General features: G+C 38.8%; 1 protein-coding gene across 1 annotated transcript in view; it reads left to right on the top strand.

The window, feature by feature from the left end:
• The window catches only part of LOC127621416 (F-box/LRR-repeat protein 17-like), a 331319-nt gene that overhangs the window by 118300 nt on the left and 190517 nt on the right, over positions 1 to 22502 (top strand). The window contains exon 6 of the mRNA XM_052094995.1: positions 5959 to 6066. Within this exon, the coding sequence (XP_051950955.1) occupies positions 5959 to 6066 (108 nt within the window). The remainder of the gene's footprint in view (positions 1 to 5958; positions 6067 to 22502) is intronic.

Genomic DNA, 22502 nt, shown 5'->3' with positions numbered 1-22502 from the left:
CTATAACTGTTCTGAGACCAGTGCAGACAGACAGCACACTGGAGGTTAAGTCATGCACTAAATAGGGAGCAAGGGAGCATCCTATAGCTCTCCTATAACTGTTCTGAGACCAGTGCAGACAGACAGCACACTGGAGGTTAAGTCATGCACTAAATAGGGAGCAAGGGAGCATCCTATAGCTCTCCTATAACTGTTCTGAGACCAGTGCAGACAGACAGCACACTGGAGGTTAAGTCATGCACTAAATAGGAGCAAGGAGCATCCTATATTCCTCCTATAACTGTTCTGAGACCAGTGCAGACAGACAGCACACTGGAGGTTAAGTCATGCACTAAATAGGGAGCAAGGGAGCATCCTATAGCTCTCCTATAACTGTTCTGAGACCAGTGCAGACAGACAGCACACTGGAGGTTAAGTCATGCACTAAATAGGGAGCAAGGGAGCATCCTATAGCTCTCTATGCAGTTAAGTGCGTTCACTCCTAAAATCTGATCAAAAGTTCAGTTTCAGGCTGCAGATGATGTTTGGATCACTCAACATGTTTGACACACATGGGACGATGATCATCAGTACATAGATTCTACATTTATAATGGATCATTTTATTTGAACATGGTTGACAATGACTGGACGATACTGGACGTTACTTTGAATCTGAATTAATTATGCTAATTTAACATCTCATGAATAATCAACACTCCTGGACATATCATAAACTATTTGATGAAAAATACAAATGTATTTGCTTCTTTATTAGGGGCTACTAGTTACAAATCCACAAATACATTTGAATGTGTGCTTTTTCTGAAACTATCGGTTAGGTTTAAGTTTAAAGTTTAGGGTAGGGAGATCAGTTTTGTTGATTTAAAACTCGATAGAGCATTAACCTTGAAAACTGGAATCAACATTTCGTGGAGTACAGTGGGAAAAGCAAATACCCATTTTTATACACCAATTTAAATATCGAATACTGTCCCTTACGTTCGCGTGTATGCGCTTTGTTACATTGGGGGAATCCCAGAGTTTTAACGTAAGGGGGAAACCCCCACTATTTTTGTACAGTGGTAATTCTTGGGGTATTATTAGCGGCCTTCCTTGGCTTTTCAGAGATACGAAATATTTGAGAGTTTAACCATGATGACTTCCTCTCCTTGCTCTATAAATATGGTGCTGAGTGACTCCAGACAGGTCTCCTTAGCAACCAAATTGGCCCGGTTGCTAGGGAAAATGGAGTCGCATGGGGTAACCTCCTCGTGGTGGTGATTAGTGGTTCTCTCAATGGGGCGTGTGGTGAGTTGTGTGTGGATCATGGAGAGTAGCATGAGTCTCCACATGCTGTGAGTCTCCAGCGGTGTCGTGCACAAAGAGTCACTTGATCAGATGCAATTTGACAGACCCTGATTGAGGTGAGTAACCGCGCCACCACGAGGACCTACTAAGTAGCGGGAATTGGGCATGACAAATTGGGGAGAAAACGTGGCTTCGCTGAGTCTCAGGAACTTCTGTTTTGATGACATCATAATAGCTTGTTATGTTAAATAATGAGATCTTTATAATGACAGAGCACACCGCATCTATGAAAATGCATCGAAATATTAGTTCACACTTTAAATGTATATTATAAAATGTATATGTCAGTATTTTCAAAGCTCTGTGATTGTTGTTGTGGTGTGCATGAATGTAAATGTAATGGAGATTGAGAGATATTCCTCAAAAGCCTGTTGATACATGGATTTCAAAGGGCGTTTTGAATAAAATAATATACAGAATTTTAACCCAGCACAAGTTGCTTATATTCAGCAAATACTCATTTTAAAACATCAGTAACAATATAATCATTAGTCACTTTTAGTTCATTAAAATAAGCTGTTATTTATCCCAACATGAAAGCAACTTTTCACGCAAGCCATGTTAAATAGATCGATATAAACATTGAAACCACTTTTTCCACAAATAACCACTAGATGGTGCCAAAAACATGTGAAACTTACATACTGTTGGTTGTTTGGCTCATCAGCATGAACGGAGAGTGAAACAGGAGCCGTCAAGCGTTGTGTATCAAACTCGCCGTTCATAGGGTTTTCCTGCTGATGTAACAAAGGCTGTGTGGGTGGAGACAAATCAGATTAACCAATCAAATCAAAAGTCCTTACCTATGTTCCACACACGAATGCAACATTAGGGAAGTTTAATGGGGTCTTCTGGATAACGTTCTGGAATATTAAAACAAAGCTGTTCTGTTTCACCACATGAAGTGGTGGTGGCATAGTGGGCTAAAGCACATAACTGGTAATCAGAAGGTTGCTGGTTCGATCCCCACAGCCACCACCATTGTGTCCTTGAGTAAGGCACTTAACTCCAGGTTGCTCCGGGGGGGGGATTGTCCCTGTAATAAGTGCACTGTAAGTCACTTTGGATAAAAGCTTCTGCCAAATGCATAAATGTAAATGTTTCTGTTGTTGTAGTCTTTTACCCAAATGTATGGTTTCTCAAAAGTAATGATGAAATATTTCTGCTTCTACACAGATGGTTTGTATGGACTCTAGGCTAATGTTACAGCAGATTTTACTGTTCCAAATTCAGTGAAGTGGAAAATGGATTTGTGTGCATGTGGCTGATCTCCACCAACTTTACACACTCCTGCATTTTATGCTATTTTTGTCTTTAGCTCTGTATTTGTGTCCTTTTCACCCTTTGTTTCTGTCGTTCTCGTTTGTAGCTTGTGCGTGTGTTCCATGTTCTAAATCCAAGAGTGTTTCTGGACAAATTATCATTGTCTCGTCATTTAGGAATTTTGATTGTAAGGAAAGGGAATCTGTGAGTTTATTTCTCTGGACGCTTTGAATGTGCTGGCACCGTTGCAGCTGCTTGTTAACATCTCTGTTTTGAGTTGAATACATGTTCCAAAACATTAAACCTAGAACTAGTCTTGCTGAATAAAATGGCTTTAAATATCCACATGACGGACCTACTGCTGTTTTACTACCCTCATAACGTTCAAGCGAAGCGGCCGAGCTGCCAAACAAGCACATGGTACTTACATGAACTCTTCCGACGTCTTATTTCCCTCACCAGCCTGTGACCTCTCGCAGTGCTTCTGAGTGCGCCGCACGGATGTTAATGTGACTGTTTGTACAGTCAAGGGTTTGAAGAGGGGCCCTTCACATCAGTTTAGATGGATTAGTGTCCTGCCAAAGGTCACTGAGATACCAGACGCACCAGGAGAAGCTTCTAGAAGCCATCGCAGGCCTCAGAAACGCTCACAAAGAGACATGGAGTCTCCAGCTCTGTGGTCTTAAGATGGATGAGGGAGTCGTGTAATTCCTCACCCAGAGTTCTCAATCTTACTCGAGTTCCTCCGGGTGACCTTTAAGATAGCAGGTAGCTGAAAGCCGTGCGCGGGAGTGATATACACGCTGAAAGAAGATTTGTGTCTGTTTTTCACATCATTCCAAACATACAGCCGCTGGTATGACAGAAATGGCTCGTTGCGTGCCGCCTCCGTGCTTTAAACAAGCCTGGCCTTCCTGTGGAAAGTTTGAAAGAATAATAACTATTCTAACAGAGCTATCTTAAACGTTACGGGAGGCAGTTGACCTTTGACCCTGTAGGGGTTGACTGAGAGGGCTGCCTGCTGAGATGACAATTTCTTTTATTCAGTTTGTTCGTCCGTTAGTGTCATCAGTTTAGTTTAAACTGCACAGAACTGATCTGCAGGTCATTTAAGGCTTCTGTAGCGTTGGAATAATTTGATTTAGGTGTGATCTCGCTTTTGCACAAGGTCAAAGTGAGGACAAAAGCTGATCTTATTAATGTTGAAGATGCTGAAAATAGTTTAAGCCTGATAATCTTGGTCAAGCCTCTTTACAAACGAATGAAAGATGAAACGGGTAATAACTTTGAGAACTTATATTTTGTATATATTGAACTATTTGTAGTTTATCATTAATAAAGCACGGCTGTTGACCAATCAGCATCAAGTACCGGAACTATCCGTCTTTTAATGGAGAATATTCTCTGTAGAATTCAAATGGATCATAATGGATATATTGTGTTCATGCAACAACACGTGAAACGGGTTTCAGTCGTGTTGTACACATGCACCTTTTAGTTTCGAAGCACATTTAGCACTTAAGTTTTGACATTTGGTATTTACTGAAATAGAGGTGAAAAATAAATGTAGCATAGTTGAATACTTATTTTTTTGTAATTAACTTAAGTAAAAGTAAACCAACTTTTGCTAACACTTTCTATAAAGCCCATATTTCTAATGCATTTGAAAGGTGTTATAATGCATTCATAATGTCTCATAATACACCTAATAATAAGTTATTCTCATAAATAATTATAACTACTGTTATAATACATTATATGACTTCCCCTATTCATAGTTATACTTTAGAGTATAATGCATTTTAATTGTAGTTACAATCATTTATGAGAAGTTATAACGTGTTATAAGGTGTATTATAAGACATTTTTAATGCATTATACCCTTAAGTTATAACTATGAATAGGTAATTATTATAATGTGTTATAACTGCGGTTACAATCATTTATGAGAAGTTATAACGTGTTATAAGGTGTATTATAAGACATTATTAATGCATTATACTCGAAGGTATAGATATGAATAGGTAATTATTATAATGTGTTATAACTGTGGTTACAATCATTTATGAGAAGTTATAACGTGTTATAAGGTGTATTATAAGACATTATTAATGCATTATACCCTTAAGGTATAACTATGAATATGTAATTATTATAATGTGTTATAACTGCGGTTACAATCATTTATGAGAAGTTATAACGTGTTTTAAGGTGTGTTATAAGACATTATTAATGCATTATATTCGAAGGTATAGATATGAATAGGTAATTGTTATAATATGTTATAACTGTGGTTACAATCATTTATGAGAAGTTATAACGTGTTATAAGGTGTATTATAAGACATTATTAATGCATTATACCCTTAAGGTATAACTATGAATATGTAATTATTATAATGTGTTATAACTGCGGTTACAATCATTTATGAGAAGTTATAACGTGTTATAAGGTGTGTTATAAGACATTATTAATGCATTATATTCGAAGGTATAGATATGAATAGGTAATTATTATAATGTGTTATAACTGTGGTTACAATCATTTATGAGAAGTTATAACGTGTTATAAGGTGTATTATAAGACATTATTAATGCATTATACCCTTAAGGTATAACTATGAATATGTAATTATTATAATGTGTTATAACTGCGGTTACAATCATTTATGAGAAGTTATAACGTGTTATAAGGTATGTTATAAGACATTATTAATGCATTATATTCGAAGGTATAGATATGAATAGGTAATTATTATAATGTGTTATAACTGTGGTTACAATCATTTATGAGAAGTTATAACGTGTTATAAGGTGTATTATAAGACATTATAATGCCTTTATAATGCATTGTATTTATGGACTTATGCAAACTTTTATTTATTAATACTCAAAAAGTACCGCTATAGTAAAAAAAACTCCATTACTGTAACGTTAATAGATATAATTGGTTACTAATTTTTGATGACCAGTTCTGCACACGTTCCTATTTAAAAACTTGTGTTGTCCTTTTGCTGCTTTGTTGCTGAAAGGAAGTCTGAATGAAGCTCGATCTGACGATCAAATTAAAGTGCAAATGCATCAGGAGAAATGTTGATGTTCAGATATAATGTAATCTACTGTTGATTTCGCATGTTGACATGCACTTACTCCATTAGCAGAGCCAATCAGCACCCTCGCTCCTTTTTATTTGTGTCTCTTTGTTTGTGTGTCTTTATGTTGTAATGCAAAAGTAAACAAGCCTCAGACACAAAAATGACTTTTTGTGCATTTGATATCAGTGCGCCTTTTTATTTGAAACCTCGCAGCAGTGCCTCATTGGTCCTGTGGTCATATTCTGTGTGCAGGTAACGGACACATCTGTGCAGGCGTTTGCAGAAAACTGTCCCGAGCTGCAGTTTGTGGGCTTCATGGGTTGTTCTGTGACGTCACAGGGGGTCATTCACCTCACCAGGGTAAGAAACACTCACAAACACACTATATGCATCATACAAAAATCTAGTGAGCTGTCTTGCTGCCTCTGAAGGCAACGTACTAACCGTCATGAGGCAGGGATTCTGTGCATCATACAAATAATGCTCCGCACGGAGACTTGACACCATTAATTCCAATAGAGTTTGATGATGCTAAGCTAATGACACAATACACTGATAATATCATTGAATCTAATGACTATCGTCCACTTGGGCTGCAACTAACAATGATTTTGTTAATACACTAATCTAGTGATTATTAAAGCGATTCATTTGGGCAATTATTGCAAGAATTAATTAATACTTTTTAGCCGACCTTTCAGCTGGTGCCTTGAGTTAAGATGTTGTACTAAACGTGTTTACTAACAATAAATAAATGCGGAAAGAAGCATCTTTTAAAAATATCGTCTAAATGACCTTCACTGAAGTACAGGTAAAATATACAACACACATATATATGCAAGACACACACACACATATATACACACACACACTAATACATTTATATATATATATATATATATATATATATATATATACACATATATATATATATATATATATATATATATCACACACACACACACACACATATATATATATATACACTAATACATTAATACATATATATATATATATGCAAGACACATACACACATATATACATACATACATATATATGTGTGTGTGTGTGTATATATATATATATATATATACACATGTGTGTATGTGTCTTGCATATTTATATATAAATGTATTAGTGTGTGTGTGTGTGTATATGTATATATATGTGTGTGTGTGTGTATATATATATATATATATATATATATATATATATAAATGTATTAATGTGTGTGTGTGTATATGTATTTGTGTATATATATATATATATATATATATATATATATATATATATATATATATATATATATACACACACACTCACCTAAAGGATTATTAGGAACACCTGTTCAATTTCTCATTAATGCAATTATCTAATCAACCAATCACATGGCAGTTGCTTCAATGCATTTAGGGGTGTGGTCCTGGTCAAGACAATCTCCTGAACTCCAAACTGAATGTCAGAATGGGAAAGAAAGGTGATTTAAGCAATTTTGAGCGTGGCATGGTTGTTGGTGCCAGACGGGCCGGTTTGAGTATTTCACAATCTGCTCAGTTACTGGGATTTTCACGCACAACCATTTCTAGGGTTTACAAAGAATGGTGTGAAAAGGAAAAACATCCAGTATGCGGCAGTCCTGTGGGCAAAAATGCCTTGTTGATGCTAGAGGTCAGAGGAGAATGGGCCGACTGATTCAAGCTGATAGAAGAGCAACTTTGCCTGAAATAACCACTGCTACAACCGAGGTATGCAGCAAAGCATTTGTGAAGCCACAACACGCACAACCTTGAGGCGGATGGGCTACAACAGCAGAAGACCCCACCGGTACCACTCATCTCCACTACAAATAGGAATAAGAGGCTACAATTTGCAAGAGCTCACCAAAATTGGACAGTTGAAGACTGGAAAAATGTTGCCTGGTCTGATGAGTCTCGATTTCTGTTGAGACATTCAGATGGTAGAGTCAGAATTTGGCGTAAACAGAATGAGAACATGGATCCATCATGCCTTGTTACCACTGTGCAGGCTGGTGGTGGTGGTGTAATGGTGTGGGGGATGTTTTCTTGGCACACTTTAGGCCCCTTAGTGCCAATTGGGCATCGCTTAAATGCCACGGCCTACCTGAGCATTGTTTCTGACCATGTCCATCCCTTTATGGCCACCATGTACCCATCCTCTGATGGCTACTTCCAGCAGGATAATGCACCATGTCACAAAGCTCGAATCATTTCAAATTGGTTTCTTGAACATGACAATGAGTTCACTGTACTAAAATGGCCCCCACAGTCACCAGATCTCAACCCAATAGAGCATCTTTGGGATGTGGTGGAACGGAGCTTCGTGCCCTGGATGTGCATCCCACAAATCTCCATCAACTGCAAGATGCTATCCTATCAATATGGGCCAACATTTCTAAAGAATGCTTTCAGCACCTTGTTGAATCAATGCCACGTAGAATTAAGGCAGTTCTGAAGGTGAAAGGGGGTCAAACACAGTATTAGTATGTGTTCCTAATAATCCTTTAGGTGAGTGTATATATATATACACATGTGTGTATGTGTCTTGCATATATATATATATATATATATATATATATTTTTTTTTTTTGGATCAAATAATTTTATTTATTTATTTTTATTTTAGGTTTAAATTATTTTATTTATTTACAGGTGAAACTTGAAAAATTAGAATATCGTGCAAAAGTTCATTAATTTCAGTAATTCAACTTAAAAGGTGAAACTAATATATTATATAGACTCATTACAAGCAAAGTAAGATATTTCAAGCCTTTATTTACATTTACATTTACATTTATGCATTTGGCAGACGCTTTTATCCAAAGCGACTTACAGTGCACTTATTACAGGGACAATCCCCCCGGAGCAACCTGGAGTTAAGGGCCTTGCTCAAGGGCCCAACAGTGGCATCTTGGTGGTGCTGGGGCTGGGGCTTGAACCCCTGACCTTCTGGTCAGTAACCCTGAGCCTCAACCACTGAGCCACCACTGCCCAAATTATATTTGATATAATTTTGATGATTATGGCTTACAGCTTATGAAAACCCCAAATTCAGAATCTCAGAAAATTAGAATATTACATGAAATCAATAAAAAAAAAGGATTTTGAATACAGAAATGTCGGCCCTCTGAAAAGTATAATCATGCATATGTACTCAGTACTTGGTTGAGAAGGGTCTGGCTGCAGACTTGCACTGTCAGACTTGCACGCTCAGACTTGCACGCTCAGACACAAGCGCTTCCGCTAATGTAATGAGCTGTGCTGAACTGAACTGAGATGCAAGGTCGAATGACCGAATATTGCATGTATTTTACAGTACGTATTTTACCAAAAATGTAGACATTAAAACAGGACGGGACGGTCCAAACGCTATTGAACTACACTGGGTTCAACGTGCAAACCATGTAATAGCACTCTATTAAATAGTTTCCTTTATGTATTTAATACCGTGAGTGGTTGTTAGGCATAACATTAATGTATTTTTATTTGTATCAGAGATAAAAAAATAGCGTATATTAAGGTAAAATGTAAAAATCTTATCATGTAACGAAAAAGCATATATATATATATATATAATGTTTATGAAACGATTTTTGAATGATCTGTTCTCAATCCGACACAGCCAGTCTTTGTTTAAAGTAAACAGAGTTAGACTGACAGGCATTAGCTCGTTTTGTTCAGTAATAATAATAATAATAAAATTGTCATTTTGCAGCCAATTCAGAAAATTGTACCAGCGATTTACATTATTTAAACTTTTAACAAGTCAATAGTTTACGCTGAAGCGGAAGCGCTCGTGTCTGAGCGTGCAAGTCTGAGAGTGCAAGTCTGCAGCCAGACGCTATTGACTTGGTTTGGGCCCCTTTTGCATTAATTACTGCCTCAATGCGGCGTGGCATGGATGCTATCAGCCGGTGGCACTGCTGAGGTGTTATGGAAGACCAAGATGCTTCAATAGCGGCCTTCAGCTCTTCTGCATTGTTTGGTCTCATGTCTCTCATCTTTCTCTTGGCAATGCCCCATAGATTCTCTATGGGGTTCAGGTCAGGCGAGTTTGCTGGCCAATCAAGCACAGTAATACCATGGTCATTGAACCAGGTTTTGGTACTTTTGGCAGTGTGGGCAGGTGCCAAGTCCTGCTGGAAAATGAAGTCAGCATCTCCATAAAGCTTGTCTGCTGTAGGAAGCATGAAGTGCTCTAAAATGTCCCGTAGACGGCTGCGTTGACTCTGGACTTAATAAAGCACAGTGGACCAACACCAGCCGATGACATGGCTCCCCAAACCAACACAGACTGTGGAAACTTCACACTGGACTTCAAGCATCTTGGATTGTGTGCCTCTCCATTCTTCCTCCAGACTCTGGGACCTTGGTTTCCAAATGAGATGCAAAATCTGTTCTCATCAGAAAAGAGGACTTTGGACCACTGAGCAACAGACCAGTTCTTTTTTTCTTCAGCCCAGGTAAGACGTTTGACATTTGAAGCCCATGTCCAGGACCCGTCTGTGTGTGGTGGCTCTTGATGCAGTAACTCCAGCCTCAGTCCACTCCTTGTGAAGCTCCCCACACATTTGAATGGCCTTTTCCTGACAATCCTCTCCAGGCTACGGTCATCCCTGCTGCTTGTGCACCTTTTTCTTCCACACTTTTCCCTTCCACTTAACTTTCTATTAATGTGCTTTGATACAGCACTTTGAGAACATCCAACTTCTTTTGCAATTACCTTTTGAGGCTTTCCCTCCTTGTGGAGGGTGTCAATGATGGTTTTCTGCACAACTGTCAGGTCAGCAGTCTTCCCCATGATTGTGAATTCAACTGAACCAGACTGAGAGACCATTTAAAGGCTCAGGAACCCTTTGCAGGTGTTTAGCTGATTAGAGTGTGACACTTTGAGCCTACAATACTGAACCTTTTCACAATATTCTAATTTTCTGAGATTCTGAATTTGGGGTTTTCATAAGCTGTAAGCCATAATCATCAAAATTATATCAAATAAAGGCTTGAAATATCTTACTTTGCTTGTAATGAGTCTATATAATATATTAGTTTCACCTTTTAAGTTGAATTACTGAAATTAATGAACTTTTGCACGATATTCAAATTTTTCGAGTTTCACCTGTATATACAGGTCCTTCTTAAAAAATTAGCATATTGTGATAAAGGTCATTATTTTCCATAATGTAATGATAAAAATTAAACTTTCATATATTTTAGATTCATTGCACACCAACTGAAATATTTCAGGTCTTTTATTGTTTTAATACTGATGATTTTGGCATACAGCTCATGAAAACCCAAAATTCCTATCTCAAAAAATTAGCATATTTCATCCGACCAATAAAAGAAGTGTTTTTAATACAAAAAAAGTCAACCTTCAAATAATTATGTTCAGTTATGCACTCAATACTTGGTCGGGAATCCTTTTGCAGAAATGACTGCTTCAATGCGGCGTGGCATGGAGGCAATCAGCCTGTGGCACTGCTGAGGTGTTATGGAGGCCCAGGATGCTTCGATAGCGGCCTTAAGCTCATCCAGAGTGTTGGGTCTTATGCCTCTCAACTTCCTCTTCACAATATCCCACAGATTCTCTATGGGGTTCAGGTCAGGAGAGTTGGCAGGCCAATTGAGCACAGTAATACCATGGTCAGTAAACCATTTACCAGTGGTTTTGGCACTGTGAGCAGGTGCCAGGTCGTGCTGAAAAATGAAATCTTCATCTCCATAAAGCTTTTCAGCAGATGGAAGCATGAAGTGCTCCAAAATCTCCTGATAGCTAGCTGCATTGACCCTGCCCTTGATAAAACACAGTGGACCAACACCAGCAGCTGACATGGCACCCCAGACCATCATTCCTTCTCCCCAGTCTTCCTCCAGACTCTGGCACCTTGATTTCGAATGACATGCAAAATTTGCTTTCATCCCAAAAAGTACTTTGGACCACTGAGCAACAGTCCAGTGCTGCTTCTCTGTAGCCACTGGTTCAAAAGTGGCTTGACCTGGGGAATGCGGCACCTGTAGCCCATTTCCTGCACACGCCTGTGCACGGTGGCTCTGGATGTTTCTACTCCAGACTCAGTCCACTGCTTCCGCAGGTCCCCCAAGGTCTGAATCGGTCCTTCTCCACAATCTTCCTCAGGGTCCGGTCACCTCTTCTCGTTGTGCAGCGTTTTTGCCACACTTTATTCCTTCCCACAGACTTCCCACTGAGGTGCCTTGATACAGCACTCTGGGAACAGCCTATTTGTTCAGAAATTTCTTTCTGTGTCTTACCCTCTTGCTTGAGGGTGTCAATGATGGCCTTCTGGACAGCAGTCAGGTCGGCAGTCTTACCCATGATTGCGGTTTTGAGTAATGAAACAGGCTGGGAGTTTTTAAAAGCCTCAGGAATCTTTTGCAGGTGTTTAGAGTTAATTAGTTGATTCAGATGATTAGGTTAATAGCTCGCTTAGAGACCCTTTTCATGATATGCTAATTTTTTGAGATAGGAATTTTGGGTTTTCATGAGCTGTATGCCAAAATCATCAGTATTAAAACAATAAAAGACCTGAAATATTTCAGTTGGTGTGCAATGAATCTAAAATATATGACAGTTTCATTTTTATCATTACATTATGGAAAATAATGAACTTTATCACAATATGCTAATTTTTTGAGAAGGACCTGTATGTATGTGTATATATATATATATATATATATATGTGTGTGTGTGTGTGTGTGTATGATTTAGATCACTTACACATGTATGTATATATATATATATATATATATATATATATATATATATATATATATATATATATATATATATATATATATATAAATAAGACACACAAACACACACACATATATATAAAAGAAAAGATACATTTATCTGAAAAGCAACACTGCATAAGACATTTAGAGTTGTTTTCAGAGAATGTATTTTTAATACAAGTTTATTTTGTCTTGTGGCTCTTGCTTTTTGTTCACTTTTTAACAGTTTCAGTGCAGTAAGACACGTATAGGCCTCTTCGAGATACATTCTCTGAAAGCAAATCTTAATACAGTGTAGCTTCTCAAGTGAATCTGCTTGGTTTGAATGAATTTTACTTATTTCCATTGGAAAACGAGTCAGAAATACTAATTAAAAAACACATTAAGAACAATTTTTTGCAAAACAAGCTATCTCTTATTAATGGAGCTAGGTATGACAAATGATCTCACTAAAAGATACACGACACATATATTATGATTCAATCATCACAAGCCATCACAACTGAAAACGCTTTCTTGAAGAAAAGCTACACGCAGTGCAGCGAGTAAAACAGTGTGCAGGTGTCTCGAGAAGATGCAATAAAAGTTATTTTTAATGTGATGTGCAAAAGAACTTCCCAAAAGAACTTAAAAAGAAACAGCGAGATGGGGCGCAACAGTCAAAGACTTGCATCTAACGTAACGCAAACAAACGCAAAAATAAGGGGCGTTCGGTTTAAACGGCCCCTTAGAATTTGTCCAGCATAATTACGTTTCCTAACTTTTCAAACAGGTTTCGCATCACTAGCATACCTATGCTTCCTTAAAGGATTATTTCACCCAAAAATGATACTTCAGTCATTGTTTCCTCACCCCAGTGTTTTTGTAACTCTATATGACTTTCTTTCTTGTTCTGAACACAAAGGGAGAAATTGTGAATAAATGTTGTGCTCAGTGATGTCATACAATGGCAGTTTATGGTGACACCTCTTCAAGCTTCAAATGAACACAAAAGTATCATTCAGAAGTCTAATTAATTATTCATGAGACTCATGATTGTTATTAAAGTAGACGATAAGATTTGATGAGAAACAAACTGAAATTGAAGAATTGATGCATTTCTATGCCCAGCCTTATTTTTGTTAACGGAGTACTCAGAAATCAAACAGAAAAATAGAGGAGGCTACAGGAAGACACAGTCACACCGTGTCCAAACCTGACGGCAAACAACACCAGATAAAAGGAATATTTTCTATGTTAATCTGAATTTTTGTCCTAACCAGCTGTGACAAGCGACGGTACCATCTATCAATCGCTTGTTTTCTATTTTCGGCATTACGTGTGTGACTACATCCACTGTGAATTTACACGGGTCCAGAAACTCTTAAAAAAAAATAAGGCTGGGCATAGAAATGCATCAATTCTTCAGCTACAAACTCTTCAGACATGTTTAGTAAGTTCTGTTCTGTTTTGTGTGCAGTTGTGTTCTGTTGTCACTATCACTGTTTTTAGATAAACATAACGAGTTTCTCTTGAACGCCCCCGATGTTGTGAGGGGTGTGTGAACTGTTGCTCTCGTGTCCTATCATGAACACACACAGGAGATCAACGGTCAGTGAACATTTACACTAAATAACACATCAGATTTCAGTTTCTCATCAAATCTTATCGTATACTTTCATAACAATCATGAGCTCATGAATAATTAATTAGACTTCTGAATGATACTTTTGTGTTCTTTTGAAGCTTGAAGAGGTGTCACCATAAACTGCCATTGTATGACATCACTGAGCACAACATTTATTCACAATTTCTCCCTTTGTGTTCAGAACAAGACAGAAATACATATTGAGATATAACAACACTGGGGTGAGTAAACAATGACTGAATCTTAATTTTTGGATTAAAATACCTTTAAAATACTCTCTCCATGTTGTGAACGATACGAATCACTTGAGTCTAAAGCATCACACCTTGTTTAGTTGGCATTAACAAGTCTGTCTTTCATAACGGCACACATCAGCTTTCTGAAATATTCCCTCCAACTTCAGAAAGAGAAGTTATTCTTATTTTGCCTTCACTGTTAAATCTCATTAATGTGTAATGAGGTGAATCGTAAAAAGTGGAAGATCTAACACACCCCGCTGTGTGCACATTAACATGTTAATGAGAGAGCGTTATCTTCAACACACCGGCGCAACAAACAGGAAGATGTAATTGCCTTTATAGGAATGATAAAGGGTTGATATTCTTTATTTTGTGTTTTTTGGTGTGTGCTGTAACTTTAACCCTCTTTTCCTCACTTGTGTTCTTGGATCACTGGGTTCTTTTACAAACACAATTTCAGCTGGAACATGAGAAAACAGTGAATGTTATGTGTGTGTGTGTGTGTGTGTGTGTGTATATATGTTCTCCCAATATGGAACGCCCAATTCCCATTACTTAGTAGGTCCTCGAGGTGGCGCGGTTACTCGCCTCAATCCGGGTGGCGTAGGACAAATCTCAGTTGCGTCCGCTTCTGAGACCGTCAATCCGCGCATCTTATCACGTGACTCGTTTTGCATGACACCGCGGAGACTCACAGCATGTGGAGGCTCATGCTACTCTCCACGATCCACACACAACTCACCACACGCCCCATTGAGAGAACCACTAATCACCACCACGAGGAGGTTACCCCATGTGAAACATGTGAAAACCATCCTGATCACTCATTCATACAAAACAATATAGTAATTTAACTTTTGTGACCCCCACAACATGATGCTGCACCCCCATGCTTCACGGTTGGGATGGTGTTCTTCGGCTTGCAAGCCTCACCCCTCGCCCCTTTTTCCTCCAAACGTAACGATGGTCATTGTGGCCAAACAGTTCAATTTATGTTCATCAGACCAGACGACATTTCTCCAAAAAGTCAGATATTTGTCCCCTTGTGCACTTGCAAACTGTAGTCTGGCTTTTTTATGGTGGTTTTGGAGCAGCGGCTTCTTCCTTGCTGAGCACCTTTCAGGTGATGTCCATATAGGACTCGTTTTACTGTGGATCTAGATACTCGTCCACCTGTTTCCTCCAGCATCTTCACAAGGTCCTTTGCTGTTGTTCTGGGATTGATTTGCACTTTTTGCACCAAACTACGTTCATCTCTAGGAGACAGGATGCGTCTCCTTCCTGAGCGGTGTGATGGCTGTGTGGTCACATGGTGTTTATACTTGCATACTATTGTTTGTACGGATGAACGTGGCACCTTCAGGTGTTTGGAAATGGCTCCCAAGGATGATCCAGACTTGTGGAGGTCCACAGTTATATTTCTGAGTTCTTGGCTGATTTCTTTTGATTTTCCCATGATGTCAATCAAAGAGGCAATGAGTTTGAAGGCCTTAAAATACATCCACAGGGACACCTCCAATTCAGTACACCTCCAATCAGAAGCTAATTGTCTAAAGGCTTGACATCTGGAATTTTCCATGCTGCTTAAAGCACAGTTAATTTAGTGTATGTCAACTTCTGACCCACTGGAATTGTGATTATAGTCAATTAAAAGTGACACAATCGGTCTGTAAACAATTGTTGGAAAAATTGCTCGTGTCATGCACAAAATAGATGTCCTAAACGACTCGCCAAAACTATAGTTTGCTCATATGAAATCTGTGGAGTGGTTAAAAAAAATGAGTTATAATGAACCTAAATGTATGTAAACTTAAACTGTACATTTTCACTTAATAAATCAACTATAATTTACCCCATTATTGTGATGCAACAATGCTTTTGAATCATTAACTTTTGGTTACTCATTATATGTAACTAATATAACAAATCTATAAAATCTCGACAAAGACTCAATGATGTTGATTTCTGAACTGAGTCTCTCTATAAGCTTTTACAGGAAGTATTAGAACTGCGACTGTTAAGTGTCAATTTCCTGCAGTATTGAATTGGTAAAAATATCATTACACTAAACTCTTCAACTGGTGGCGTCCTCAGGCACAATAGTTATTTAAATGAAGTCCCAGCTCCATCTTGCTGTGCATTTCTGTGTCTCCTTGGACACACATTTCCATTTCAGTGCGCTTCAGAGCTCCGAATGTGAAATTAGTGGCTTCTCCACCAGAGGGACGCTTTTTATTCAGATCATCAAAGCTTCTGGCCTCTCTCAGGTGTGAATTATATTTGTAAAGCCCTGAAGAGAACTCCTCATGAAATAAATCAATTGCTCCACACAGGGAAAGTGGAAAAGTTTGCAGAATACGTGATGATTAAGCTGAAGGCGAAACCGCTGCTCACCGAAACTCTGGAAAATGTAAAAGCTGTATAGAACATTTTATTTATTTTTATGACCTTATAACTGGATTGGTGGAGTCGGGGCTTTTATATGATTTAAGGGTTAGTTTACCTAAATAAAAATGTCACGCTCTTTCAAGACTTTTTTCTTAAAACACAAAATAATCGTTCCAGGGTCTTTCATGATGTGAAAATGAACGGCAATGATAAAGTATTGTACTTTTGACTTTCATGGTTTTCTATGGAAGATAGTAAGTCATACGGGTTTGGAACGACATGATGGCGAGTAAATGTATACGTTTTCACATCTGGGGGAACTATTCCTTTAAGTTCTATTAAAGCAGGTCTGCATGTCCGTTCCTGTGTTTTCACTCTTTTACGTTGTTCAACGTCCTCTTGAGTCTTTTTCTGTTTTCCACAAAGTACTGACAACAATTCTCCCAAATTCCGAATACAAATATTGTCATTTAGAGCATTTATTTGCAGAAACCGGTCAAAATAACAAAAAATATGCAGTGTTTTCAGACCTCGAATAATGCAAAGAAAATAAGTTCATATTCATTTATAAACAGCACAATAGTAATGTTTTAACTTGGAGTTCAGAAATCAATATTTGCTGGAATAATTCTGATTTTCAATCACAGCTTTCGTGCGTCTTGGCATGCCCTCTGCCAGTCTTGCACATTGCTGTTGGGTGACTTTATGCCACTCCTGCCGCAAAAATTCAAGCAGGAATTCATCAGACACTGGAATGGCTGCCATACATGTAGAGAGGCTTAATTAAGAAACATTTGGAGGGGTCTCTTATCAGCATGTGGTGGGTATGTTGGTATGTGGGTGTGGTGGGTGTGTTGGGTATGGTGGGTATGGTTGGTATGTGGGTGGGTATGTGGGTGGGTATGGTGGGTGGGTGTGGTGGGTATGGTGGGTATGTGGGTGGGTGTGGTGGGTATGGTTGGTATGTTGGTGGATATGGTGGGTTGGTGGGTATGGTGGGTGGGTGTGGTGGGTATGGTGGGTATGTGGGTATGGTGGGTGGGTGTGGTGGGTATGGTGGGTATGGTGGGTGGGTGTGGTGGGTATGGTGGGTATGTGGGTATGGTGGGTGGGTGTGGTGGGTATGGTTGGTATGTTGGTGGATATGGTGGGTTGGTGGGTATGGTGGGTGGGTGTGGTGGGTATGGTGGGTATGTGGGTATGGTGGGTGGGTGTGGTGGGTATGGTGGGTATGTGGGTGGGTGTGGTGGGAAGGGACGATGTGTAGAGACCAAGCGGCCATTGTTTTACAGCTTGGATTGGACTGATGGCTTAGATTGACAGGTCTTGATTTACCATGTGCACAACTGAAACAGAGCTGGATCTTATTACTTGTTATTTATTTTTTTTTACTTTTGATAAAAAAGGCTACCTTGGTTCCAAATGCCATAACTTGCTTTGAGATTACAATACAAAATGTTGCCCAGATACAGTTGACATGATTGTAGTCATGAATAATTTACAAAATAAATAAGTGCATCACTTTCTCAGCAGTGTTGAAACATAAGAGGGGGGGGGGGGGGTTCGCTGTCCTTTTCTGCTTATCGCTGCTCCGTTTTATGGTCTGTTCTGCATAACGCGTTGTAGCACGGCCCATTCGGCCCGATTTGCGGCTGACCCACCGGCCCGCTCAGTTCTCCCATTGGCCAGTCCACCCCTGTCCGGCCCCAAAGTGCGTCATCCCACCGGGAAAATGCCCGGTATGCCAGATTACCAGTCAAATTAAGCAATGACTTGCAAAAAGGACACTTATCTTGTGAAAGTGGACAGGTGCTTGAGCACCACTTGGGGTCTGTCTGTGCACGTTGCTGCCTGTCTGAGTTTCGTCGACAGTCAGAGGCGCCAAAAAATTGGATGGAGGCAGCCGCCTCATTCTCCATGCAGGAAAAACCCTGGCTATTCTCCGTGGCATGCACGCACAACTCACCATGTGCCCCACCGAGAGCGAGAACCACATTATAGCGACCACGAGGAGGTTACCCCATGTGACACTACCCTCCCTAGCACCCAAGCCAATTTGGTTGCTTAGGAAGCCTGACCGGAGTCACTCAGCACGCCCTGGATTCAAACTCACGACTCCAGGTGTGATAGTCAGCGTCAATACTCACTGAGATACCCAGACCCTCCTGTGTTTCTTAATTGAGATCAAATATTGTCTGTGAGGTAGGAAGAAAACCAGGATAACAGCAGTGCCAGTAATACCAATATCTGAGAGTTCGGAGAGGAGTGAGTTGCGGCACATAGTGTCAAAAGCAGAGCTCAAATCTTGCAGGATCAGAATACTGAGGGACCCAGAGTCAGCAGAGAGGAGAATATCATTAACAACCCTCCAGAGGGCAGTTTCAGTGCTCTGGAATAGACGAAAACCAGATTGAAAAGGGTCATAGAGATTATTGGCTACAAAATGTGATTATAACTGGGAAGCTACACATTTTTCCAGAAGTTTAGACATAAAAGGCAGATAGTTGAGGAGGGTAAATGGATCTAAATTGGGGGTTTTAAGGACTGGTGTAACGGCAGCAGTTTTAAGATCAATAGGAACAATGGCAGACGCAAGTGATGTGTTTATCAGATGTGAAATAGCTGCAGAAATGATAGACTCACTGTGGTTAAGAAGGAAGGTTGGGGCAGGGTCCAACGAAAGGATAATGTGTTAGATTGTAAAATTAAATCACAAACTGATGATAGGCTAGTGTGGGTGGATAAGGTGTTTGTGGGTATAAACCTGTGAAGAGGAGTTTCAGGAGTGGTCTGAGTGAATGATTGGTAAATTAAATGAATTACATTTACACAATGCCCATGTTCAGAAAGCGCTAAGGAGTGAATAGTGAGGCCTGTTTTTCTAGAAAGTCTCTCAGGCTGACGGCCGGTCCTCTTCAATGCCCTAAGCTCAGAAGTAAACCGAGGCGATGAGCGTGAAGAGGGTACCAGACTTGTCTTAATGTGGGCGTGCACTTCAAGAGCATCAGATATGACCGAATTATGATTCAAGAGGATCTCTGAAGGACAGAAGAGAGTCAGAAAGCAATTGAGTTATTTGTGCCAGGAGTACAAATGAAAACATGCTATATCAAAATGGGACTTTTATTATGAAAACATGCAATATCAAAACGGGACTTTTATTATGAAAACATGCAATATCAAAATGGGACTTCTATTATGAAAACATGCGATATCAAAACGGGACTTTTATTATGAAAACATGCAATATCAAAATGGGACTTCTATTATGAAAACATGCAATATCAAAATAGGACTTTTATTTTTGAAAATGGGACTTTTATTATGAAAACATGCAATATCAAAATGTGACTTTTATTTTGAAAACATGCAATATCAAAATGGGACTTCTATTATGAAAACATGCGATATCAAAACGGGACTTTTATTATGAAAACATGCAATATCAAAATGGGACTTCTATTATGAAAACATGCAATATCAAAATAGGACTTTTATTTTTCAAAATGGGACTTTTATTATGAAAACATGCAATATCAAAATGTGACTTTTATTTTGAAAACATGCAATATCAAAATGGGACTTTTATTATGAAAACATGCAATATCAAAATGGGACTTTTATTATGAAAACATGCGATATCAAAACGGGACTTACACAATAGACTTACACAAAGACTTTTATTATGAAAACTCGATCGCCAGATGAATGCAGTTCAACACACTTGGGTCAATCGTCCATGACAACCGTTCATTAAAAACATCCAATAGCACTTTTTGTCCATAAAAGTGATAAATGTGAGAAATATTGATATATTCTCCATGTTTACATGAGATCTCGCCTTCGTCATCGTTCTTCATCAAACTGCACTCTGAGCAGCATTCATGTTGTAAAACTGTTTATGATCTGATATATTGAGTCTCATAAACAAAACCAGCCCATCTCCAAAGTCTATTTTTAAAAATGTGGCATAGTTTTATTCGTAATAGTCGAGCAGTGCCGTCAGATTTAGTGTCGTCTTGAGAGGCGGAGCTTAAATTTTACTTTGAACACTTCCAGCGATTTTACAGAGATTAAAGCTGCAGGAACTCATTTATTATTCGGTCATCTTCAAATTTGAAGCGTAACTTCTTTAGACTCGTGACTTTGGGAACATTGTATTTTTGGGTTGTCTTGCCACTTTTATTATTGTTTATTTACATTACAAAAACATGTTCAGCGCAACATATTTCCATTACTATAAACTTCAGCTTCAATAACTTTACAAAATAACAACATATATTAATTCTGACACTTGTGAATAAAGCCCAAAGTGTCTTCTTTCTAAAGACACCACAACTGTGTCCAAACTCCAAAGGCTCCCGTAAATACAACCATTTCACTTCAGGTACGTTATTTTCATGGTTTGTGCTCAAAAAGGGGGCGTTCATCAACAGGTTAAAATAAAAGGCTGCAACATATCGTGTTGTTCTCGCTGATTAAAAATGAACAGTGCAACATGTGCAATTCCTAAATTAGCCACTCTCAGTACTGTTTATCTTAAGTGCTCAGTTGAACCAATTGGCGAATCCATTTGAATCAAACACGCGTCTAAATTGGTCAACTCATATTTACTGAATTGGTTCAGATGACTAATTTTTTCACCATACAGGAGGTTATTATATCATGGGAGTAAGCCAAGAACCATTACTTTTTGTAAGGTTAGTGTAACCTAATTGTTTAATTAATGACTGTTATTCAAATGATTACATGTAAAGATACAAATCTGCAAAGCGTTTCGTTGTCGTGTTCCATTCTATTGCGCCATTTCTCGCGGTTTTTGAAAGCGAGACGCGTTCTGTCTCAACATTCCATTTAGAATGCTCATGTAGCGGTTAGAAGTTGATGTTGATGAATTATTAGAAGACACGTGAGACACTGAGGAGTTCGAAGAAGAGTTGGTGTGTGAAAAATGATTCACGTCTGTCAATGGATTCATTTGTTTTCAGTTAACGCTGCATTGTGTTGAACGTCTCCTTTAACCTTCCACAGCACAACAAAACTGGATCAGTATTCCATGATGCAGGTGAGATGAATCTGGCTCTTGTTTGCATTCGGTCCACTGTGAGGTCTTGGGAAGATAGTAATTGTTTTAGTGATATGTGATGTCGCTTCTCGGGGTGCGTGTAATGGATATGGAGTATTATGGGCTGCAACGGGTTCGGTTCACTCTTTAAAACGCTTCATCTTTTTCCCCCACTCACTCGGTTACCGCTGATGACATTATATGGCACATCAGAGAGGATGTGGAGAGGTCAAAGGTCAGACCACAAAGGGTGAAGTATTTGGGGAAGGAGCGCTGTACAAGACGTCTACTTTCTGGAACTGTTTGAACTCCAAACTCCATGCATGTTCCTGATTACTTTGATAAATGAGTGCTGGAATGATGTCATATCCTGCTGGAGACAACAACAACAACAACAATGTTAAATGCAAATAATGAATTGCAACTTACCATGTACATTTGGCATTGTTTGATTAACTAATAACTTGCTTATTAAAAGGAGAAAAGGAAAATCTTTTGTTGTTGATGTCAACGTCTGTGTGTCCAGTCAAACTCGAAACCTCTTGATTTAAAATGCAAAATCTTGTCCTGAAGCAAAACCAACAAACAAGTCCCGCTTTAGTATTGGTGGGATATAACAGTGTCTCACACATACCTCCGTCATTTGGAAGCGATTATCACATGGCCTGAATGTCTGAAACGCTCCGCTTCAGCCAAAAACGTTCCCT

This window comes from Xyrauchen texanus, chromosome 27 (assembly GCF_025860055.1).
Source record: "Xyrauchen texanus isolate HMW12.3.18 chromosome 27, RBS_HiC_50CHRs, whole genome shotgun sequence".
Classification (NCBI taxonomy): Eukaryota; Metazoa; Chordata; class Actinopteri; order Cypriniformes; family Catostomidae; genus Xyrauchen; species Xyrauchen texanus.
Note: the sequence above shows the minus strand (reverse complement) of the source record. Positions and strands in the feature narration are given on the sequence as shown.